This window comes from Anomaloglossus baeobatrachus, chromosome 9 (genome assembly GCF_048569485.1).
Source record: "Anomaloglossus baeobatrachus isolate aAnoBae1 chromosome 9, aAnoBae1.hap1, whole genome shotgun sequence".
Taxonomy (NCBI): domain Eukaryota; kingdom Metazoa; phylum Chordata; class Amphibia; order Anura; family Aromobatidae; genus Anomaloglossus; species Anomaloglossus baeobatrachus.
The window spans coordinates 115,835,893-115,854,051 of record NC_134361.1 but is presented as its reverse complement, the minus strand read 5'-3'; the positions used below and the strand labels follow the sequence as shown (position 1 = coordinate 115,854,051).

The following is an 18,159-nucleotide window of genomic DNA, read 5'->3' as shown; positions in this document are numbered from 1 at the left end:
GCCAGTCTTGTTTATTTTATTCTTCACACCGTTATGACAGACATGGCCTTCCTTTATCTCTCTGTGGGGTACTATTCTTCATTCTATCTACTACTATCTTGGACCTATGTCTGTACCCATCCTCCCGCACTCCCTATACTGTATCCGCACCCATCCCCATTTCACTCCCCATACTGCATACACACTCATCCCCCCTTGCTCAATATACTGTGTCCTCAAATTTACCCCCTTGAGCCCCATACTGTCCTTAAATTTCTCCTCCCCTTGCTGCCCATACTGTGTCCACATACACTCCCCCCATTTGCTCTCCATATTTTGTCTGTATCCTGTCCTCACCATACTGTGTACTCAAATATCTTCCCCATCCCGTAATAACAATAAATGACAATAAACCTTTGGTGTCTTCAGCTCCACTGGAGCACTTACCACACCAAACTCCTGCTGACTGTGCAGCACCAAAGAGTGACAGTAGATGTATGATCAGATGACCTGATCACGCTGCTGACATCACCCTGACCCAGAAGTGGTGGAGGTCAGGGCTTCAATTGTTCTCGCGCCTCTAACTCACCAAGTAGAATTAATCACTGGGAGCCGCGTGCTGCATCCTCAATGATCCAGCTGTCAGCTTGACAGCAGGCTCAGAGAATAGCAACTCCCACTATGGGGGGGAGGCGGCAAAATGCAGCCGCTGGGGCAACACCTCGGTTTGTCACATCAGGTGTCGACCCAATGACGCACCGTACTAGCTGTACATAGGGCAAATGCTCTGCCTGCCCCCCTTAGATTTGTCACTAGAATAAGCACAAAAACAGAAATTGTTGAAACTTCCAATTTATGCATGAAACAGAGAGGCTAAAGTAATAAAACATTCCCAAAATATTCTTCTACTGAACATTTTTTAAGTTGTAACTAGTCAATGTTACCTTAACTACAGCTTAAACAATTAAAATACAACAGAGTTTAAGGGGTTGACGACCTTTGGGGACATTTTTGTTTTACTTAAATGCATGTATTTTGGGCTAAAAATCATTTTTGCAATTGGTTTTCATTACAAATTTTGCATCATTTTGCTTTACAAGTTCTTTGCTTCACTGCACATTTTACTTTAATATAGTCAGTGGCCAGAAATCAGCTGAGAGGAGCTAGGAAAAAGATAAAAAAATAGTTACAAACTTTCCTAACTGTGAGAACGACCTCACTGAGTGATTCTCAGGTACACTACACAAATCCTTTATAGTCCAGTAATTTGCCCAGTTATGTTTCTGTAACAGAAGGTAATTGCTTCCTTAGAATTTCTTGCCCACTTGTCACTTGCACCTGAAGAACATCTCTAGATTCCACCCCTTTCTCACCATGGAAGCAATAAACACCCTGACTATGGCCCTGATCCACTCCCACCTTGATTACTGTAATTCTCTATTAATTTGTCTCCCCCTCACTAGACTTTCCCCTCTCCAGTCCATCCTTAATGCTGTCACCTATCTGACTAATTATTATTTTGACACTTATGCTCTGTGCGAGTCATTGTACTAGTTGCCCATACATTATAGGATTCAATTTAAATTGCTTGTACTCTTTCACAAAGACTTTCACAGCCTGGCACCCCCATACCTATCCACCCTCATCTGTCACACTGTCACATGAGTAGGGACAGTCTTAGGCCTCTGCCACACTCCCGTGGAAATCACGCACGTGCCGCAAGACACGTATTTTCCCTGCGTGTTGCATGTGGTATGTGTCTCCAGTACCTGCAGTTCACGTGTGTTCTCCGTGTGCTATCCACGATAACACATGGAAAACCGGTAATTTATATACTCACATGGTCCTTGCTGCTGTCCAGAGTACTGATCTTCGGCTCCAGCCCCGCCCACTCCCCGCTGATGCTGCTTCCGGCCGAGCGGAGGGGCGGAGATTAGAGCCCGTGACAGCACGCCCACCTCCTTTACACGCTCATAATGATGGGTAGCCGGCAGCAACTGTTTGCAGTGGAAGATTCTGCAGGGCTGGTGGAGGTGAGTATGTGTTTTTTTAATTTTAAAATAATGACACGTGTTTCTCCGGCGCGTGTCACACGGGACCGAATCCACACTACATTCGTGTGGTATGGGTGTGGGCCGTGTGACACCCGTGCTGCCGGAGAAAACGTGGACATGTCGGCGTGAGGAACACACGGACACACATAAGTACAGAACGGACACACATTCTGTTCCAAAATACTTACGTGTGTCCAAACCATTATGAAATCATCTGTCCACGTGTGTACGTGCCTCCGGTACGTGAAAAAACTGCCAAACACGTACCGGAGGCACGAACATGTGACAGAGGCCTTAGGGACAGTTCTCATCTCTTCATCTAGACCAGCGGTTCTCAACCTGGGGGTCGCCACCTCTCTCACCTCCCCATCCACCTTCCCCCGTATGCCAGGACTGCTAGCATTACTCCCGGCATAGCTTTGGGATCCCCGCAGGAAAATGAATCGATCGCGCATCGGATCTAGGGAGATACCAACTTCCGACGTCCCCTCTTCTTGTTTGGTGCAGCCAGGACAGATCCGGAATCTGTGACACGTATCTGGCAATGGAATCCAGGGACGCAGGACGAACGCGGCTGCCGGCATCGGTAATCGGCTTGAAGGGCTGCGGGAGAGCACGCCATAAAAGAGCCGTTCGGTACCCAGCAGTGATCCGCCGCCATCACTGTGTTACAGTGTGCCCCCGGACAGACACCTCCCCCATCCCCTCCGGAGTAACAAGTAAGACTCCCAGACATTGGGAATCTACCAGTTATTTTTGTGGCTCAATAACTGGTCATTTAAAGCAGAATGTCCTGTTTTATACTTTTATGCACTGACTGTGGGTTAGGGGGGAACTGGATGAATCTGGAGGGAGGCTTTCTATGAGAAATGTGCCCAAGAGCTGAGGGATGGAGCTTACTGACCCAGCTATAGGAAACCTAAAAGAAGTGACAAATGGAGAATTATCCCTGTAATAAGGAAGGATGTCTAATTAAGGGCAGGGCCGTCTTACCCATTGGGCACGGTAGGCGGCTGCCCGGGGGCCCCTGAGTCCTAGGGGCCCCTCTGCCCATAGGTGGGTTAAACAGGTGTGTAGGGGAGTTAATCATGAAAGGAGCCGGGTTGAGAAGGACCTTCCAGCCTCCTGCACACAGAGGGGTAAAGGACCTTATCACATGACCCGCAGGTCCTGAAAGTGTAAAGATCAAGCCGACTACAGAGAGGAGGAGGGGGAGGACCAGGATCTGTAAGTGTGTGTGAACCTGTGTGTGTATATGTCAGTGTGTGTTTATATGTCAGTGTGTGTGTGTATAAAGAGACAGTGCTCTGACAGTGCGCTGTTAAGATGGCCCTGATTAAGGGGGCGGTGCCGGACACACGTAATGCGATGTTATGGATTGTGGAGCTGCCAAGAAGATTATAAAGATGAATTTCTGAGCATTCCTGACGATGAAGAAGATAAGAAAAGGTGTATTAGGATGCTATTCACTGCACCCACAAGGTAATGGCAGCAGCTTCATAGGGTCCAGGGGGGGTGACAGGTGCGCTTTAAGCATGTGAATACGGCCCCCTGGTCATAGTAACAGGTGTGTAATAGAAGACAACACAGGGAATAGTAAATAATAGGAAACTTTAACAAGCTCTTTAGACGTGACTATCTTTTATTTTTTCTTTAGCAAACCGTCTCATGACAATGAATCGTGTAGAAAAGAATATTAAGAAAAGAAAATACACTGAGGATTTCTTGCAGTATGGTTTTACCTCAATAATTACAGCAGGAATTGAGAAAGCACAATGTGTTATTTGTTGTGAAGTTCTCTCAGCTGAATCTATGAAGCCGAACAAACTAAAACGGCATTTTGGTAGCAAGCATCCACTCTTTGCTAGCAAGGATATCAGCTATTTTAGAAGCAAAGCTGATGGACTCAAGAAATCTAGATTTGACACTGGTGGCCAGTACCATAAACACAATGTAGCAGCTGTTGAAGCGTCATATTTGGTGGCACTCATAATTGCCAGAGCTATGAAACCTCACACCATTGGTGAGGATTTACTGTTGCCAGCTGCAAAAGACATAGTTCGAGTGATAATTGGAAATGAATATGTTCAGAAATTGAATGCAATTTCCTTATCTAATGACACTGTCCGCAGAAGAATAGAGGACATGTCTGCTGATATTCTTGATCAGGTGATCCAGGAAATTAAATCTGCACCACTACCAATATTCAGTATCAAGCTTGACGAATCTACAGACGTGGCAAACTGTGCACAGTTGTTGGTTTACGCAAGGTATATTAATGATGGCGACTTTAAAGATGAGTTTCTTTTTTGCAAACCACTTGAAACAACAACTGCACATGATGTTTTTGATGCAGTTGGTTCTTTTCTAAAAGCGCATTACATCTCCTGGGAAAAGGTTTGCGGTGTATGCACAGATGGCGCTCCTGCTATGCTAGGATGTCGCTCAGGATTTCAGCGTTTGGTACAAAATGAATCGCCAAAAGCAATCGGAATACACTGTATGATACATCGCCAAATATTAGCGACTAAGGCACTGCCGCAAGATTTACAAGAAGTAATGAAAAGCGTCATAACATGTGTCAATTTTGTTAAGTCGAGCGCCTTAAACAGTCGGCTGTTTTGCCAACTGTGCAACGATCTAGATGCGCCAAACAATGCTCTGTTATTTCACACTGAAGTCAGATGGTTGTCAAGAGGAAAAGTTTTAAAACGTGTCTTTGAGCTTCGTGCAGAACTGAAAACGTTTTTTAATCAGAAAGCAAGACCGCAATTCGAAGCACTGTTTAGCGATATAACTGAGCTGCAGAAAATAGCTTACTTGGTGGACATCTTTGTCATCTTGAATGACTTAAATTTATCACTGCAAGGACCAAATGCAACGTGCCTCGATTTGTCTGAAAAAATGAGATCATTCCAAATGAAACTTCAGCTTTGGAAAGATAAATTGGATAAAAATAAAATTTACATGTTTCCTACATTATCTGCCTTCTTTGAGGAACATGACATTGAGCCAGACAACAAAATTATGATGATAACTTCTGTGAAAGAACATTTGCACATGCTTTCAGAGGAAATTTCATCATACTTTCCTAATCTACCTGACACCCCATTTGCACTTGCCAGAAGTCCATTCACAGTGAAAGTTGAAGATGTTCCGGAGACAGCGCAAGAAGAGTTCATCGACCTAATTAACAATGATGCAGCGAGAACAGATTTCTCTACAATGCCACTGACAAAATTCTGGATTAAGAGTTTACAGTTATATCCTATTCTGTCTGAGAGTGTGCTGCGCCTTCTTCTTCCTTTTCCAACAACATATCTTTGCGAAACAGGGTTTTCAAGATTGCTGGTAATCAAGTCTAAATACCGAAGTAGACTTGTTGTGGAAAATGATCTTCGCTGTGCCCTTGCAAAGACTGCCCCAAGAATTTCTGAATTGGTAAGCAAGAAGCAACCACAACGATCTCACTGAATTTGGCAGCATACTGTAGCAAAATATTGCACTGTTTACTGTTATATTTAAACCCATGCTATGCCATGGTGAAATGTTATTTAAAATTGTTGTTATATTTCAACCCATGCTATGCCATGGTGAAATGTTATTTATTGGAATTCGTAATAAATATTTCTCAACATATAATTGTTTTTGTGATTTTTTAAATTATGTTTGATTTGTAGCAATGAGAACACATAATGCATATCAGATATTTACATTCCGAATCATAACTAGCAAAATTACAGTTTTAAAGTAGCCACCAAAATTATTTTTTGGGTTGGGGGTCACCGCAACATGAGGAACTGTATTGTGGGGTCACGGTATTAGAAAGGTTGAGAACCACTGATCTAGACCATGCACTTTTAACAAGTTTCTTCCTTTCAACACCCGTTGGGTTAATGCACTTTCTTTTGCATCAGGAGACTGCTCAGCTGGCAGTAATTAATCAATTGTCGGCCTGGATTTAAGCCCTCTGCTTCCTGGGTAATGTGCTGGTTATTCTATTCATTTAGGATCTAACCTGGAAGCAAAGAGGACATGGAGCTCGCTGCTGTGCTGTCTGCTGCGGTTGGTGGAAGTGGTTTGTTTTTCTTCTTCCTTCCCTTATTATTCCTTACTTGTATTTCCTGTATTGATACTGGTGTAGGGTTTTGGGGTGTATGTGGTTTATTTTTCCAATGTCTGTCATACCTTGTTGGTGGGTTTTTGGGGCATCTTTGTCCAGGTAGGTTCCCTGGTTGGTGGGGACACAGTTGGCAGGTCCTGGACAGGAGACAGGGCTACGCTGGAGGCTTGACCCTGACTACCATCTAGGTATTGTAGACTGTAAGCTCTTACAAGCAGGATTGTTTTTTTTTTTTTTTGTTTAATTATTGTATCTTCTATAACTGTTACTTATGATTGTTTGTATATGACCCTCTGAATTGTAAAACGCTGTGGAATATCTTGGCGCTATAGAAATAAAGAATATTATTTAGAAGTAGCAGTCGGCCCTCTTACCTTCTCGGCCCCCTTAGATCAATGGTAATTTGCCCATGGTGAGATACCTAGATTTCTCTAAGAATGTAGAAAGGCATGTGACATTCTAAATATCAGTTGTCAGAAGTTTTCTTTCTGGGACAATACACAGGTGTGATGATACCGGATGTTGCATAATGTAGAGCACAGAATTACATCACTGCTATATTGGTTACACACATATAAACATATTTACCCTACAGTAGAAGGAAATACTGAAATATCCGCAAGCCTAAAAAGGCAGCGAAAATACTAAAAAAAAATAATCATACTGTAGCTGCCTGATACCGCAATGCAAATCTATACCGTTTTGTCAATATACCGTATAAGATTTATTAAAAACTGATTATCACCAATTTTAAAAGCAACATATACACACAATAAACACAAGAAATGTGGATGGCAGAGAAATAAGACCATAGGGAACACAATTAATAAATATTCTGTTCTCTGCCATATGTAAAATCAATTTACAGTAACATTGACTGACCATCAAATAATCAAACGTGATAAAACCTGTGGCCCGTTGTGAAGGTCTCATTCACACGTCAGTTTTTCATGTACGAGTGCTATCTGTGTTTTTGACAATCTATGGGGCTGTTCACATGTGAGATTTTTTCTCGGACTGAGTGGGCCATAAGGAATCCCACATCTGATATATATCCAAGGGTCGGATCATAATTGACAATAAAATGTCTATGGGTCAGTAAAAACATTTTTCAACATTCAGATGCCATCCGTGTGCTGTCTGTATTTCACTGACTGATAGAAAGAAGGTGGAGAAACTTTTTATTTCATGACTGAAAATAGCTGAAGACATGCTGATGGCATTCTGAAGAAACTTGGTCCCTTTTTCTCGTACGTCAAAAACTTATGTGTGAATGAGGCCTTAAGCTCGTAGAGTTGTTGGCCTAAAGAACAGTGGAACATCTTGAATATTGAAGCTTTTCTTAGTCTATGGAGGTTGATCAGAATGTCTTTGCTATTAATCAGATCTTGAGTGTTTAACATTTTAGTCCTTAAACATATATTGTTGAATCAATTTTGTATTTCATGTATTCATAAATCTAATGTCTACAATAGTTGAATTGAAATGTAAAATTAGACAGATCATTCCACAGGAATAGCCAGCTCAAAGAGTCATCTACAACATTGAGTTCTTAGAGATTCTTCAAGAAAAAATTGCAGGAATCGTTTCTGACCTTAGATGGTCCGGGCTTCCCAGCCCTCTGAGTTGCCTCATGTCTCCGTTTCATCTCTTCTGTGTTGGTGGCTTTGTGGCTCTACAGGTCCTCTGCTTCATTTATGGTGTTCATGAACAATCAGCTTACTCTTTTCAGAAGAAGACTTTGAGGTCACATCAGTTTGTGTAAATCAAAGCAGGGCAGGGAGAGAAACGTAGAAAATCTATAACAGAGATTTCCATGTCTTCTGTGTTTTGGACCCACATTTGCTTTTAGTTTCCTAATAGTAAAGATAAATATGTTGCTCTGTCTCTAATTATTCCGAAATGTTAATAATCTGTCTCTAGTTGGTAAAACAATAAATTCTTCATCCTTTAAAGGCTGCTGGACAAAGATTAGCCCAACACTTGGTCTGGTCTCAGAATGTGTGAAGTCTTCAGGTTAACAATAGTCGCCATAGTCCTAGTTCGGTCTTCTGTTATTTACTTTGATAACATAAACCATATTAACAATGTGTGGTCTGGACACTGCAAAGCTGATTTTAGATTTGTTGTTTCAACCAGTAATAAATGTGACCAGAACATATTTATTTATAAAATCCTCCTGGTCCTTTGGTAATCCAGCATGTTTCTAGACAATAACCAAATATATCTGCTAATGGCAAGGTCTTGGTGAAGCTAGGCTGAAATTCAGAGTGGTGTGGATTATAGTGTAAACATACTTGGCTCCTTTTGGAGGACCTTTTCTGAGAAATCTATCATATTTCACAATCATGCCCCTTTTTAAGGTTGCACACCTCGCATGCCCTCTATTTTGCTCCCTTATTTTGTGCATCACCTTTCCTGATATGAAGGACAATAAACTATCTGAAAGTTTGGCTTTTCTTGAGGCTTTGGCGTATGCCTGGGAGATTTTCCACATTTTTCATGGGTGCTGAATGTCTTCAATTGTTCCTCTACCTCTCCCCTTTGTGGATCATGCTTGTACGTGTCCTATTACAATGCCTAACGACTATCACTTAACAGCCAATCATATGACTTGTTTGTACAGATACCAAAAACATATTGATAAGGCATGGGACGGTGACTCAAGAGATAACATAAGGGGGAGTCAACCAACTAGATGAGTGCGGTATCTGCAGAATTTTACGTCTCACAACTTTTATATCATATATATAAAAAAGCTGAAGATTTATTAGTTATGTGAAGTATATAAATAGTGGGATACATTTCACTGAAATACATCTTCCTTGTTCCTTAAGGAAATTGTAATCTCTGAGTAACTACTCAACATTCATAACTTCTTATCAGTCAGTGTAACTGACACCAACGTCATGTTTATTTTTATTTATATTACTGCTGTTATATTTTCACCCCGTCCTACCCTAGGTGTGCCCATTCAGAACTGGGTAAAACTGTTGCGAAAACAACCAAAAGTGGCAACATTTTTGCACAATCTCAAGTTGAACAAAACTTTTGTAACTTATCAAAGTCCCAGATTTCTGGTGAAAACACTCAGATAAGTCGAGCCTTTGGGTATTTTATTAATTATTATTATTATTACTAGCTGTACGCTGCCATGCTTCGCTGTGGCACATTCTCGTTTAACGGATAAGAAATGAAACAGAAGATACGTTTCCACCAAGATTTTAATTTGTCAACACTTGTTGTGACGCTCCTGGACTATCAGGTTGTCACAGGGTACTGCACAAGCTGCCCTTCCGTGCAGCATTCCACCTCTCTCTTGGTTCTGGGTCCCTAAATAAATGGTGTTGCCTCCAACAGCAAATCAAATCCTAGATACACCCTGCACCACACCCACCAGACACACCAGTGGACGGCTTAAGTGGAATAGAGTCGCCCACCTGCGGGGTCAGGGAGGGGAGGTGAGGAGTGTAGTGAGTAAGTGTGGAGAAGAGCTAGAGGTCTGGGCCTAGAGGAGTCGGACCACCGGTCGCAGGGGATTGTGGCGAGGTGATCGGACCTGTCGAGGAGGATAGCTGGCAGCCTAGCACTGTCACCTGGACCGGTGGCAAGACGGGGTACACGGACCCTAGGTCTGGGAGTAGCTTCAGGCAACCTGACACTTCATCTGAGGAGAACGGAGCCTTTATGATCTGTTCCCACCCGCTCCAGAATGGGGGCATTAGCGCAACGAGGGGGATAGGACGTTCCAAATCCAAAACAGTCCATAATATCCCAAGCGTGAGCCCTGAGAGCAAGCTCCCATACTTAGCCATAGTAGGGAGCGAGGTCCGGCTAGTTCCATCAAGTTGAAGTCAAACTAACTGCCAGGAGGCAGGTCACAGATCACCAGGCAGCACCATTGGGGACGGGACCCAGACGAGCTCCCTTCAGCGGCAGCGGTACCCAGAGACTTGGTTTACCCGGTTGTCAGTGTCTGCTTATGAACTGAGTGAGAACGAGAGTGACCCCTGCACCCCACGGCACCCCTCACTGAGTCCCGGGGCATTCACCCTACCCGTGGAGGGTTACAACACCTTGCTGCCCCAGTTCATCACCCCGGGTACTCCCAACGGCAGTGGCGGTACTCCCCAAATTACCGTACACCACGGGTGGCATCAAAAACTCGGCGTCTGCTGAGGCTGGGGGTGGTGGTTGTAAGGTGGTTGCCGTAAGCGGGGATGGACTGGATCCCACAGCCGCATTGGCCGGATTAGTGGAATCAACTGGGACTGGGTATCCGCTTACCCGCTCCTTATGTGGGATTTCAGTGTGTGTGTATATACAGTGTGTGTGTGTATACAGTGTGTGTGTGTGTGTATATACAGTTTGTGTGTGCGTATATACAGTGTGTGTGTGTATATATACAGTGTGTGTGTGTATATACAGTGTGTGTGTGTGTATATACAGTGTGTGTGTACAGTGTGTGTGTGTGTGTGTGTGTATATACCATAGGACTCACATCACGTACGGACATTTTTGGACTATACCTATTGCCCTTTCGTGTCCCAGCTGCTGCGCATTTAGGCCTTCTGGGGTGATCGCCAGACAGCCCCTGTATAGGGGTTCGCTCCTGGTGGTCTCCCTGGGGGAGTCCGGTGCGCGGTACCGGGAATTCCCCTTGTTCCGAACCTGGCAGGTATTTACTGTGTTTATGTTCTGTTCTGTGTACATATTGTTGGTTGCATATTATAAAACGTCTTTGCACCAAGACCCGTCTCTGGTTGTCATTGCCCTAACGCAATCGAAATCCTCAGTTCATACAATAGTATTACAGTCTTACTGCTTGCAATCACACACCCTGTCTGTGGGTCACTGTAGATTGGAGTAAAAATTAATAAATAAAAAAATTGACATAGGGTTCCCATATTCTGATACCCAGCACAGATAAAGCATACAGCTACAGGCTGCAGCCCACAGCCATGCGCTTATCTTGGTTGTTCATCAAAATAAGAGGGAACACATGCAGCTTTTTTAAAGCAAAATATTTAAATAAATAATTTAAAAAAAATGGTTTGTGTTTCCCCACAAATTTGATACTCAGCCATGATAAAGATTGACAGCTTGAGGCTGGTATTCTCAGGCTGGGAATACCTGTGCCTATTGGACCCCCCCAAAACCAAAAATAGCAGCCTGCAGCTGCCATTCTTTTCAGAAGACTTTGAGGTCACATCAGTTTTTGTAAGTCAAAGCAGGAGAGGGGCATAATATCTATCTATTTATCTATCTATCTATCTATCTATCTATATATATATATATATATATACACAGCATATATATATATATATATATATATATATATATATATATATATATATACACACACGCACATACATATATATATATATATAGTACAGAACAAACGTTTGGACACACCTTCTCATTCAAAGAGTTTTTTTATTTTCAGGACTCTGAAAATTGTAGATTCACATTGAAGGCACCAAAACTATGAATTAAAACATGTGGCATGAAATACTTAAAAGAGTGTGAAACAATTGAAAATATGTCTTATGTTCTAGGTTCTTCAAAGTGCGGTCAAGCTCACCCCAAACCATCTCGATTGGGTTCAGGTCTGGTGACTGTGGAGACCAGGTCATCTGGCGTAGCATCCCATCATTCTCCTTCTTAGTCAAATAGCCCTTACACAGCCTGGAGGTGTTTGTGGTCATTGTCCTGTTGAAAAATAAATGATGGTCCAACTAAACGCAAACCGGATGGAATAGCACACCGCTGCAAGATGCTGTGGCAGGCATGCTGGTTCAGTATGCCTTCAATTTTGAATAACTGAATAGGATAACTGAAGTGAGCACTAATATATATTATGAGTGCAAGCCAAAAATTACATACTATACAAGAATAAGGCTGCACATCAAACATAGATAATGGTATAATGCCTCAAGCATATGGAAAAATATTGGAATATACAATGAAAAATGCTACTTGCTAATTTGAACATGTGAATAATGAATTGCATACCTGCCATGAATATTAGGAAAAAGGAGATATTTAGCAATCGCATTGATCAATGTAACTGAGCCCCAAGACCTCGTCAAGGTATATCTCTATATTGGGGTCCCTAGCTCTGTGACCCTAACTGTGTGTCATCTCATTGCAATTAAAAACTGCTGTGGGTGGAGAGGGGTAACTAAGGACTTTCTTATATAGGAGATGGAAAAAACATGGCCGAAAGGGGCGGAGCTGTGTTCAATTTTGAATAAATCCCCAACAGTGTCACCAGCAAAGCACCTCCACACCATCACACCTCCTCCTTCATGCTTCACGGTGGGAACCAGCCATGTAGAGTTCATCCGTTCACCTTTGCTACAAAGACACGGTGGTTGGATCCAAAGATATAAAATTGGACTCATCAGACCAAAGCACAGTTTTCCACTGGTCTAATGTCCATTCCTTGTGCTCTTTAGCCCAAACAAGTCCCTTCTGCTTGTTGCCTGTCCTTAGCAGTGGTTTCCTAGCAGCTATTTTACCATGAAGGCCTGCTGCACAAAGTCTCCTCTTAACAGTTGTTCTAGAGATGAGAAGGTGTGTCCAAAGTTTTGGTCTGTACTGTATATATATATATATATATATATATATATATATATATATATATATATATATATATATATATATATATGTGTATATATATATATATATATATATATATACATATATATATATAAAATCAATAACAGAGATTTGCATTTGCATGTCTTCTGTGTTTTGGACCCACATTTGCTTTTAGTTTCCTAATACTAAAGATAAATATTTTGCTCTGCCTCTAATTAACCTGAATGTTAATAATCTGCCTCTAGTTGGTAAAACAATAAACTCTTCATCCTCTAAAGGCTGCTGGACAAAGATTAGCTAAACACCTGGTCTGGTCTCAGAATGTGTGAAGTCTCCAAGTTACCAATAGTCGCCATAGTCCATAGTCTTCTGTTATTTACTTGATAACATAAACCATATTAATAGTGTGTGGTCTGGGGACTGCAAAGCTGATTTTTGAATTGTTGTTTTAACCAGTAATAAATGTGACCAGAACATATATTTATTTATAAAATCCTCCTGGTCCTTTGGTAATCCAGCATGATTCTAGACAAGAACCAAATATATCTGCTAATGGCAAGATCTTGGCAACATTAGGCTGAAATTCAGAGTGGTTCGGATTATAGTGTAAACATACTTGCCAGGTTTTGGAGGAACTTTTCTGAGAAATCTACCATATTTCACAATCATGACCGTTATTAAGGCTGCATGCCTCCCACGCCCTATTTTTTGCTCCCTTATTTTGTGCATCAAATTTTCTGATATTAGGGACAAGAAATTATCTGGAAGTTCGGCTTTTTTGAGGCTTTGGCGTATGCCTCGGAGATTTGCCACATTGTTTTTGGGTGCTGAAAGTCTCCGATTGTTCTTCTACCTCTCCCCTTTATGGATCATGCTTGTACGTGTCCTATTACCATGCCTAACGACTCTCACTAATAAACAATCAATCATATGATTTGTTTGTACAGATACCAAAAACATATTGATAAGGCATGGGACGGTGACTCAAGTGACGTAAGGTGAAGTCAACAAACTAGATGAGTGCGGTATCCGCAGAATTTTACATCTCACAACTTTTATATCAAATAAAAAAGCTGAAGGTTTATTAGTTGTTATGTGAGGTACATAAATAGTGGGATACGTTTCACTGAAATACATCTTCCTTGTTCCTTAAGGACATTTTAATCTTTGAGTAACTACTGAACACTCATAACTTCTTATCAGTCAGTGTAACTGACACCAACGTCATGTTTATTTTTATCTACTGTATATTACATCTGTTAACTTCAGAAAGTATTGCAATGCATTACAGTTTTAAAAATAAAAATTAAAATAAATATATCTAGGGCCAAAAAGTAAAAATACACTTAGTTTCACAGTTAATGTAAAATAATTAAAATGAATAAAACATTATATATACTATTTTTTCACAAACAGTTTTCATTAACTAACAGTAATTAAACAAAAAATTAAATATATTTAAAACTCATAAAATATACAAGTAGTCCAGGAAATTTCTTCCTAATACTGGACATTCACATAAAAAATGTTATGGTGGTTGGAACGCGATGAGTCAAAATGAATTTGGGTTTATGGATTTGGTGCAGCTTTAAGTCTTTTCTACAAAAGGGCATAAAAAGTGGAGCAGAAGAGGGATTGGTATTATATGGAGCAGCCTCAGGAGCTCGAAAATTGTCCTGGGTTAAAAAGAATGACATCAGAAAATGACCTAATGATTAAAAACTTCAAGTTTATGAAAATAGAATAGGCGGTAGCTGATGCCGTGAGGCCCATGTTTGATATCCAGGTAAGAATCATTGGGTAAACCTACTTTACATAGCAGCGTATAAACCAGGAAGGTACAATGTTTATGGCAGCTCATATCCTGGTACCAGATGCCAGGAAAGTAGTGAATTCTCAAACACTGAATAGCTTTTTGGTCATTGAACTGGAATGAATGTGTTCTATTATGAGAGCTGCTTCCTCCACAATCAAGAAGCACATACCGTAGTTGTGCAATAAAAGCAAATACAGTATATAGATTATTATCAAATAAAACACAATGTGAACAAGTCTTGATATATGTAGTGTTGTACGCCAACGAACCATATATTATTATCTACTGTGCAGGCTTTGGACATCAATATCTCCCCACTATTACAATTCTGAGCTCTCTGGTAGGCTTTAGTAATAACATGTTAGGGATAACTATGGTTCTTAACTTGCTGTATCAGGTAAAGAGCATGAATGGCAAAATCAACTAATATCGAGCAGTGGCAATTAATTCTATGATACTGCCCATGGTGAATGTCATTCGTTTGTCGATGGAAGTTAGTATAGTGGAGGAGCCTGTTTGTCATTGTCTGTTTATGTAATTGTGCAGTTTCATTTCTTTGCTTTCTGTAAATTCAAATAAAGAAAATGAAGTAATTTCAAATTAATAATAAAATCAATTGAATTACATGAAATAAAATGAGCATGATGAATGATAGATGAGCTGTTGTTATAAGAGGAGATAAACTGATTAAACTCAATATACTCCTCCATTTTTCAAGTCAAAAAGAAAACAATGCCATACATGTACTTTATTCTGAAAGTGCTAAAAAGAGTACACATGTTGCCTTTCACAGAAATCGAAAAAAAGGGCATGAGAATATACCCATCGCGGTGCCCAATACTTGCCAATAGAAGTTATGATTAATCTCAGAATTTTTGTGCTATATTATAAATTCTAGCAACTTAACAACATAAGAATCCCTTATGTAATCAGTCCCTTATTGTAGGTTCAAAAACTTTGGAGGTGTAGCTACGCCAATGGCATGCACATTGTTCAACTACAATGACTTAATATCGCAGGTGACAACAGCTAAACCCCCTATAAAAATATTAGATTGTCTAATTGTTGCATGAGAATCATGAAGGTCGCATAATAATTTTAGTACCATGGATTGCAAAACAAAGTCTAAACATTCATATGACTTTTCAAATAAACTTCCGAGTCCTGCTCCTATAGTCCATAGGGCACAGCACCACATTTTTTCCTTTTTGTTTATTTATCAGAAAACATGGATATTACTTTAGGAATCTGATCCCATACTTTTCACTAATGAGATTCTGTTACCCTTAGGCCTGTTTCACACGTCAGTGAAAAACACAGACGTTCTTCACTGACGTGTAAAACACACACATGTCCCTCCGTGGTCCGTGATTCACGGCACACGTGGGTTGTCAATGTGCAATCCGGGCTTCGTTCTCCGTGGTCCGTGATTGGACATAGAGATCAACTCACCTGTGCCCGCTCCCGCTCTCCATGGTAATGTGGTTTACACTGAGATTTACTTTTGTGATTTTCTTCCTATTTTTTTTTTAATCCATAAGATCCCAAAAGACTTGTCTCTTTTTTTCAAGGATTTCTTGAATCATTGAGGGTGGCTGATGAAGCAGGTAATGGTAAAATTCCTGTAAAAGAAATATAATTCTTGTGTTACACAGAATTTATCCATTGCACACATTGCATAAGTCCATTTTGGTAACAGACGTCTCATTCCCAGTCAGGGAGAACATAAAGAGGTAAACAACATAATAAATCATCCATAGAGACTGTAGTGGAAGTAATTGCGCTGTGTTGGGTCTTCACTTTTTTTTCATTTTTTTGGAACCATATATATCTAATATATAAAGCTGAATGTGTGTATGTGTGTGTGTGTATGTATGTATGTGTGTCCGGGATTGGCATCTGCACCGTCGCAGCTACAGCCACAAAATTTTGCACACTCACACTTCTGGACCCCGGGAGCGTCATAGGCTATGTTTTGAGGGGAAATTTTAACCCCACTCTTTACAGTTATTCACCAAAAAACCTGCCTCCATTAAAGCGAATAGAGCTGGGAGCCACAGTGCACCCAGAACTTCAGAAGAATGCGCAGCCACGCCCTTAAATGGAATGTTGACGTGTCACAATGCAGCCAGGGAAAGAGACAGACACAGACAGGGAAAGAGGCAGACACAGACAGGGTAAGGAACAGACATAGACAGGGTGAGAGACAGACACAAAGAGACAGACAAAGAGACACTATATGGAGAGAAGGTATGCACACCAGTGACTATGCAAGGGGAATAAATGTAATAGCAGAAACTGCTGTGTGAATACTGGCCTGAAAAATACAATAGCTACATGCAAAAATGAAAAAATGAGAGTGGAATCTGCATTACTGCCATGAAATATGAATAAAGAGCAACAGAGCCCCAAAACCTCTTCATTAGCTAGGGACACCAAAAATAAAAGAATACCGTGAAGAGGTTTTAGTGCTCTGTTGCACTGATCAATTCAATAGCTAAATTTCTCTTTATTCATATTTCATGGCAGTAATGCAGATTCCACTCTCATTTTTTCAGTTTTGCATGTAGCTATTGTGTTTTTCAGGCCAGTATTCACACAGCAGTTTCTGCTATTACATGTATTCCCCTTGCATAGTCACTGGTGTGCATACCTTCTCTCTATATAGGGAAGTTTTTTAGGTTTTTGCACCCAGTTCAGACTTAGAATGGTGTTCCAAACGTTATTTCATTATTTGTTAGTAGTCTTTCGTTTGTGAACCCGACCCCACCCATACCTTGCCGGTCCACATTATACATATATAACCTGGGTCTCAGCTTCCCATACTTGGTAAGTTTTTTAACTGCATGAGAGGACACACATTAGCTAGGGACCCCAAAAATAAGAGAATACCGTGAAGAGGTTTTGGGGCTCTGTTGCATTGATCAATTCAATAGCTAAATTTCTCTTTATTCATATTTCATTGCAGTAATGCAGATTCCACTCTCATTTTTTCATTTTTCCATGTAGTTATTGTATTTTTCAGGCCAGTATTCACACAGCAGTTTCTGCTATTACATGTATTCCCCTTGCATAGTCACTGGTGTGCATACCTTCTCTCCATATAGTGATGTTTTTTTAGGTTTTTGCACCCAGTTCAGACTTAGAATGGTGTTCCAAACGTTATTTCTTTATTTGACAGACAAAGAGACAGACTGACAGGGAAAGAGACAGACAGGGAAAGAGAGAGACAGGTTAAGAGACAGACACAGACAAAGAGACAGAGACAGACACAGGGAAACAGACAGACAGGGAAAGAGAGGGAAAGAGACAGACAGGGTAAGACAAAGACAAAGACAGGTAAAGAGACAGACAAAGAGACAGACACAGGGAAAGAGACAGACAGGGAAAGCGAGGGAAAGAGAGGGAAAGAGACAGACAGGGAAAGAGACAGACAGGGAAAGTAACAGAGATAGATAGACGGACAGGGAAAGAGATAGATAGACAGGGAAAGAGATTGAGACAGATGGAGAAAGAGACAGAGACAGTCAGAGACAGACAGGGAAAGAGACAGACAGACAAAGAGATAGAGAGAGAGACAG

The 18,159-nt window shown here is 41.0% G+C and overlaps 1 protein-coding gene across 1 annotated transcript; it reads left to right on the top strand.

Annotated features, from left to right (window-relative positions):
* Window positions 1-3,707: 3,707 nt before the first annotated feature.
* Window positions 3,708-5,507, top strand: LOC142250595 (zinc finger BED domain-containing protein 5-like). The gene has a single exon (XM_075322775.1). It carries the CDS (start codon window positions 3,708-3,710, stop codon window positions 5,505-5,507), a length of 1,800 nt encoding a protein of 599 aa, XP_075178890.1.
* The last annotated feature ends 12,652 nt before the right edge of the window (window positions 5,508-18,159 follow it).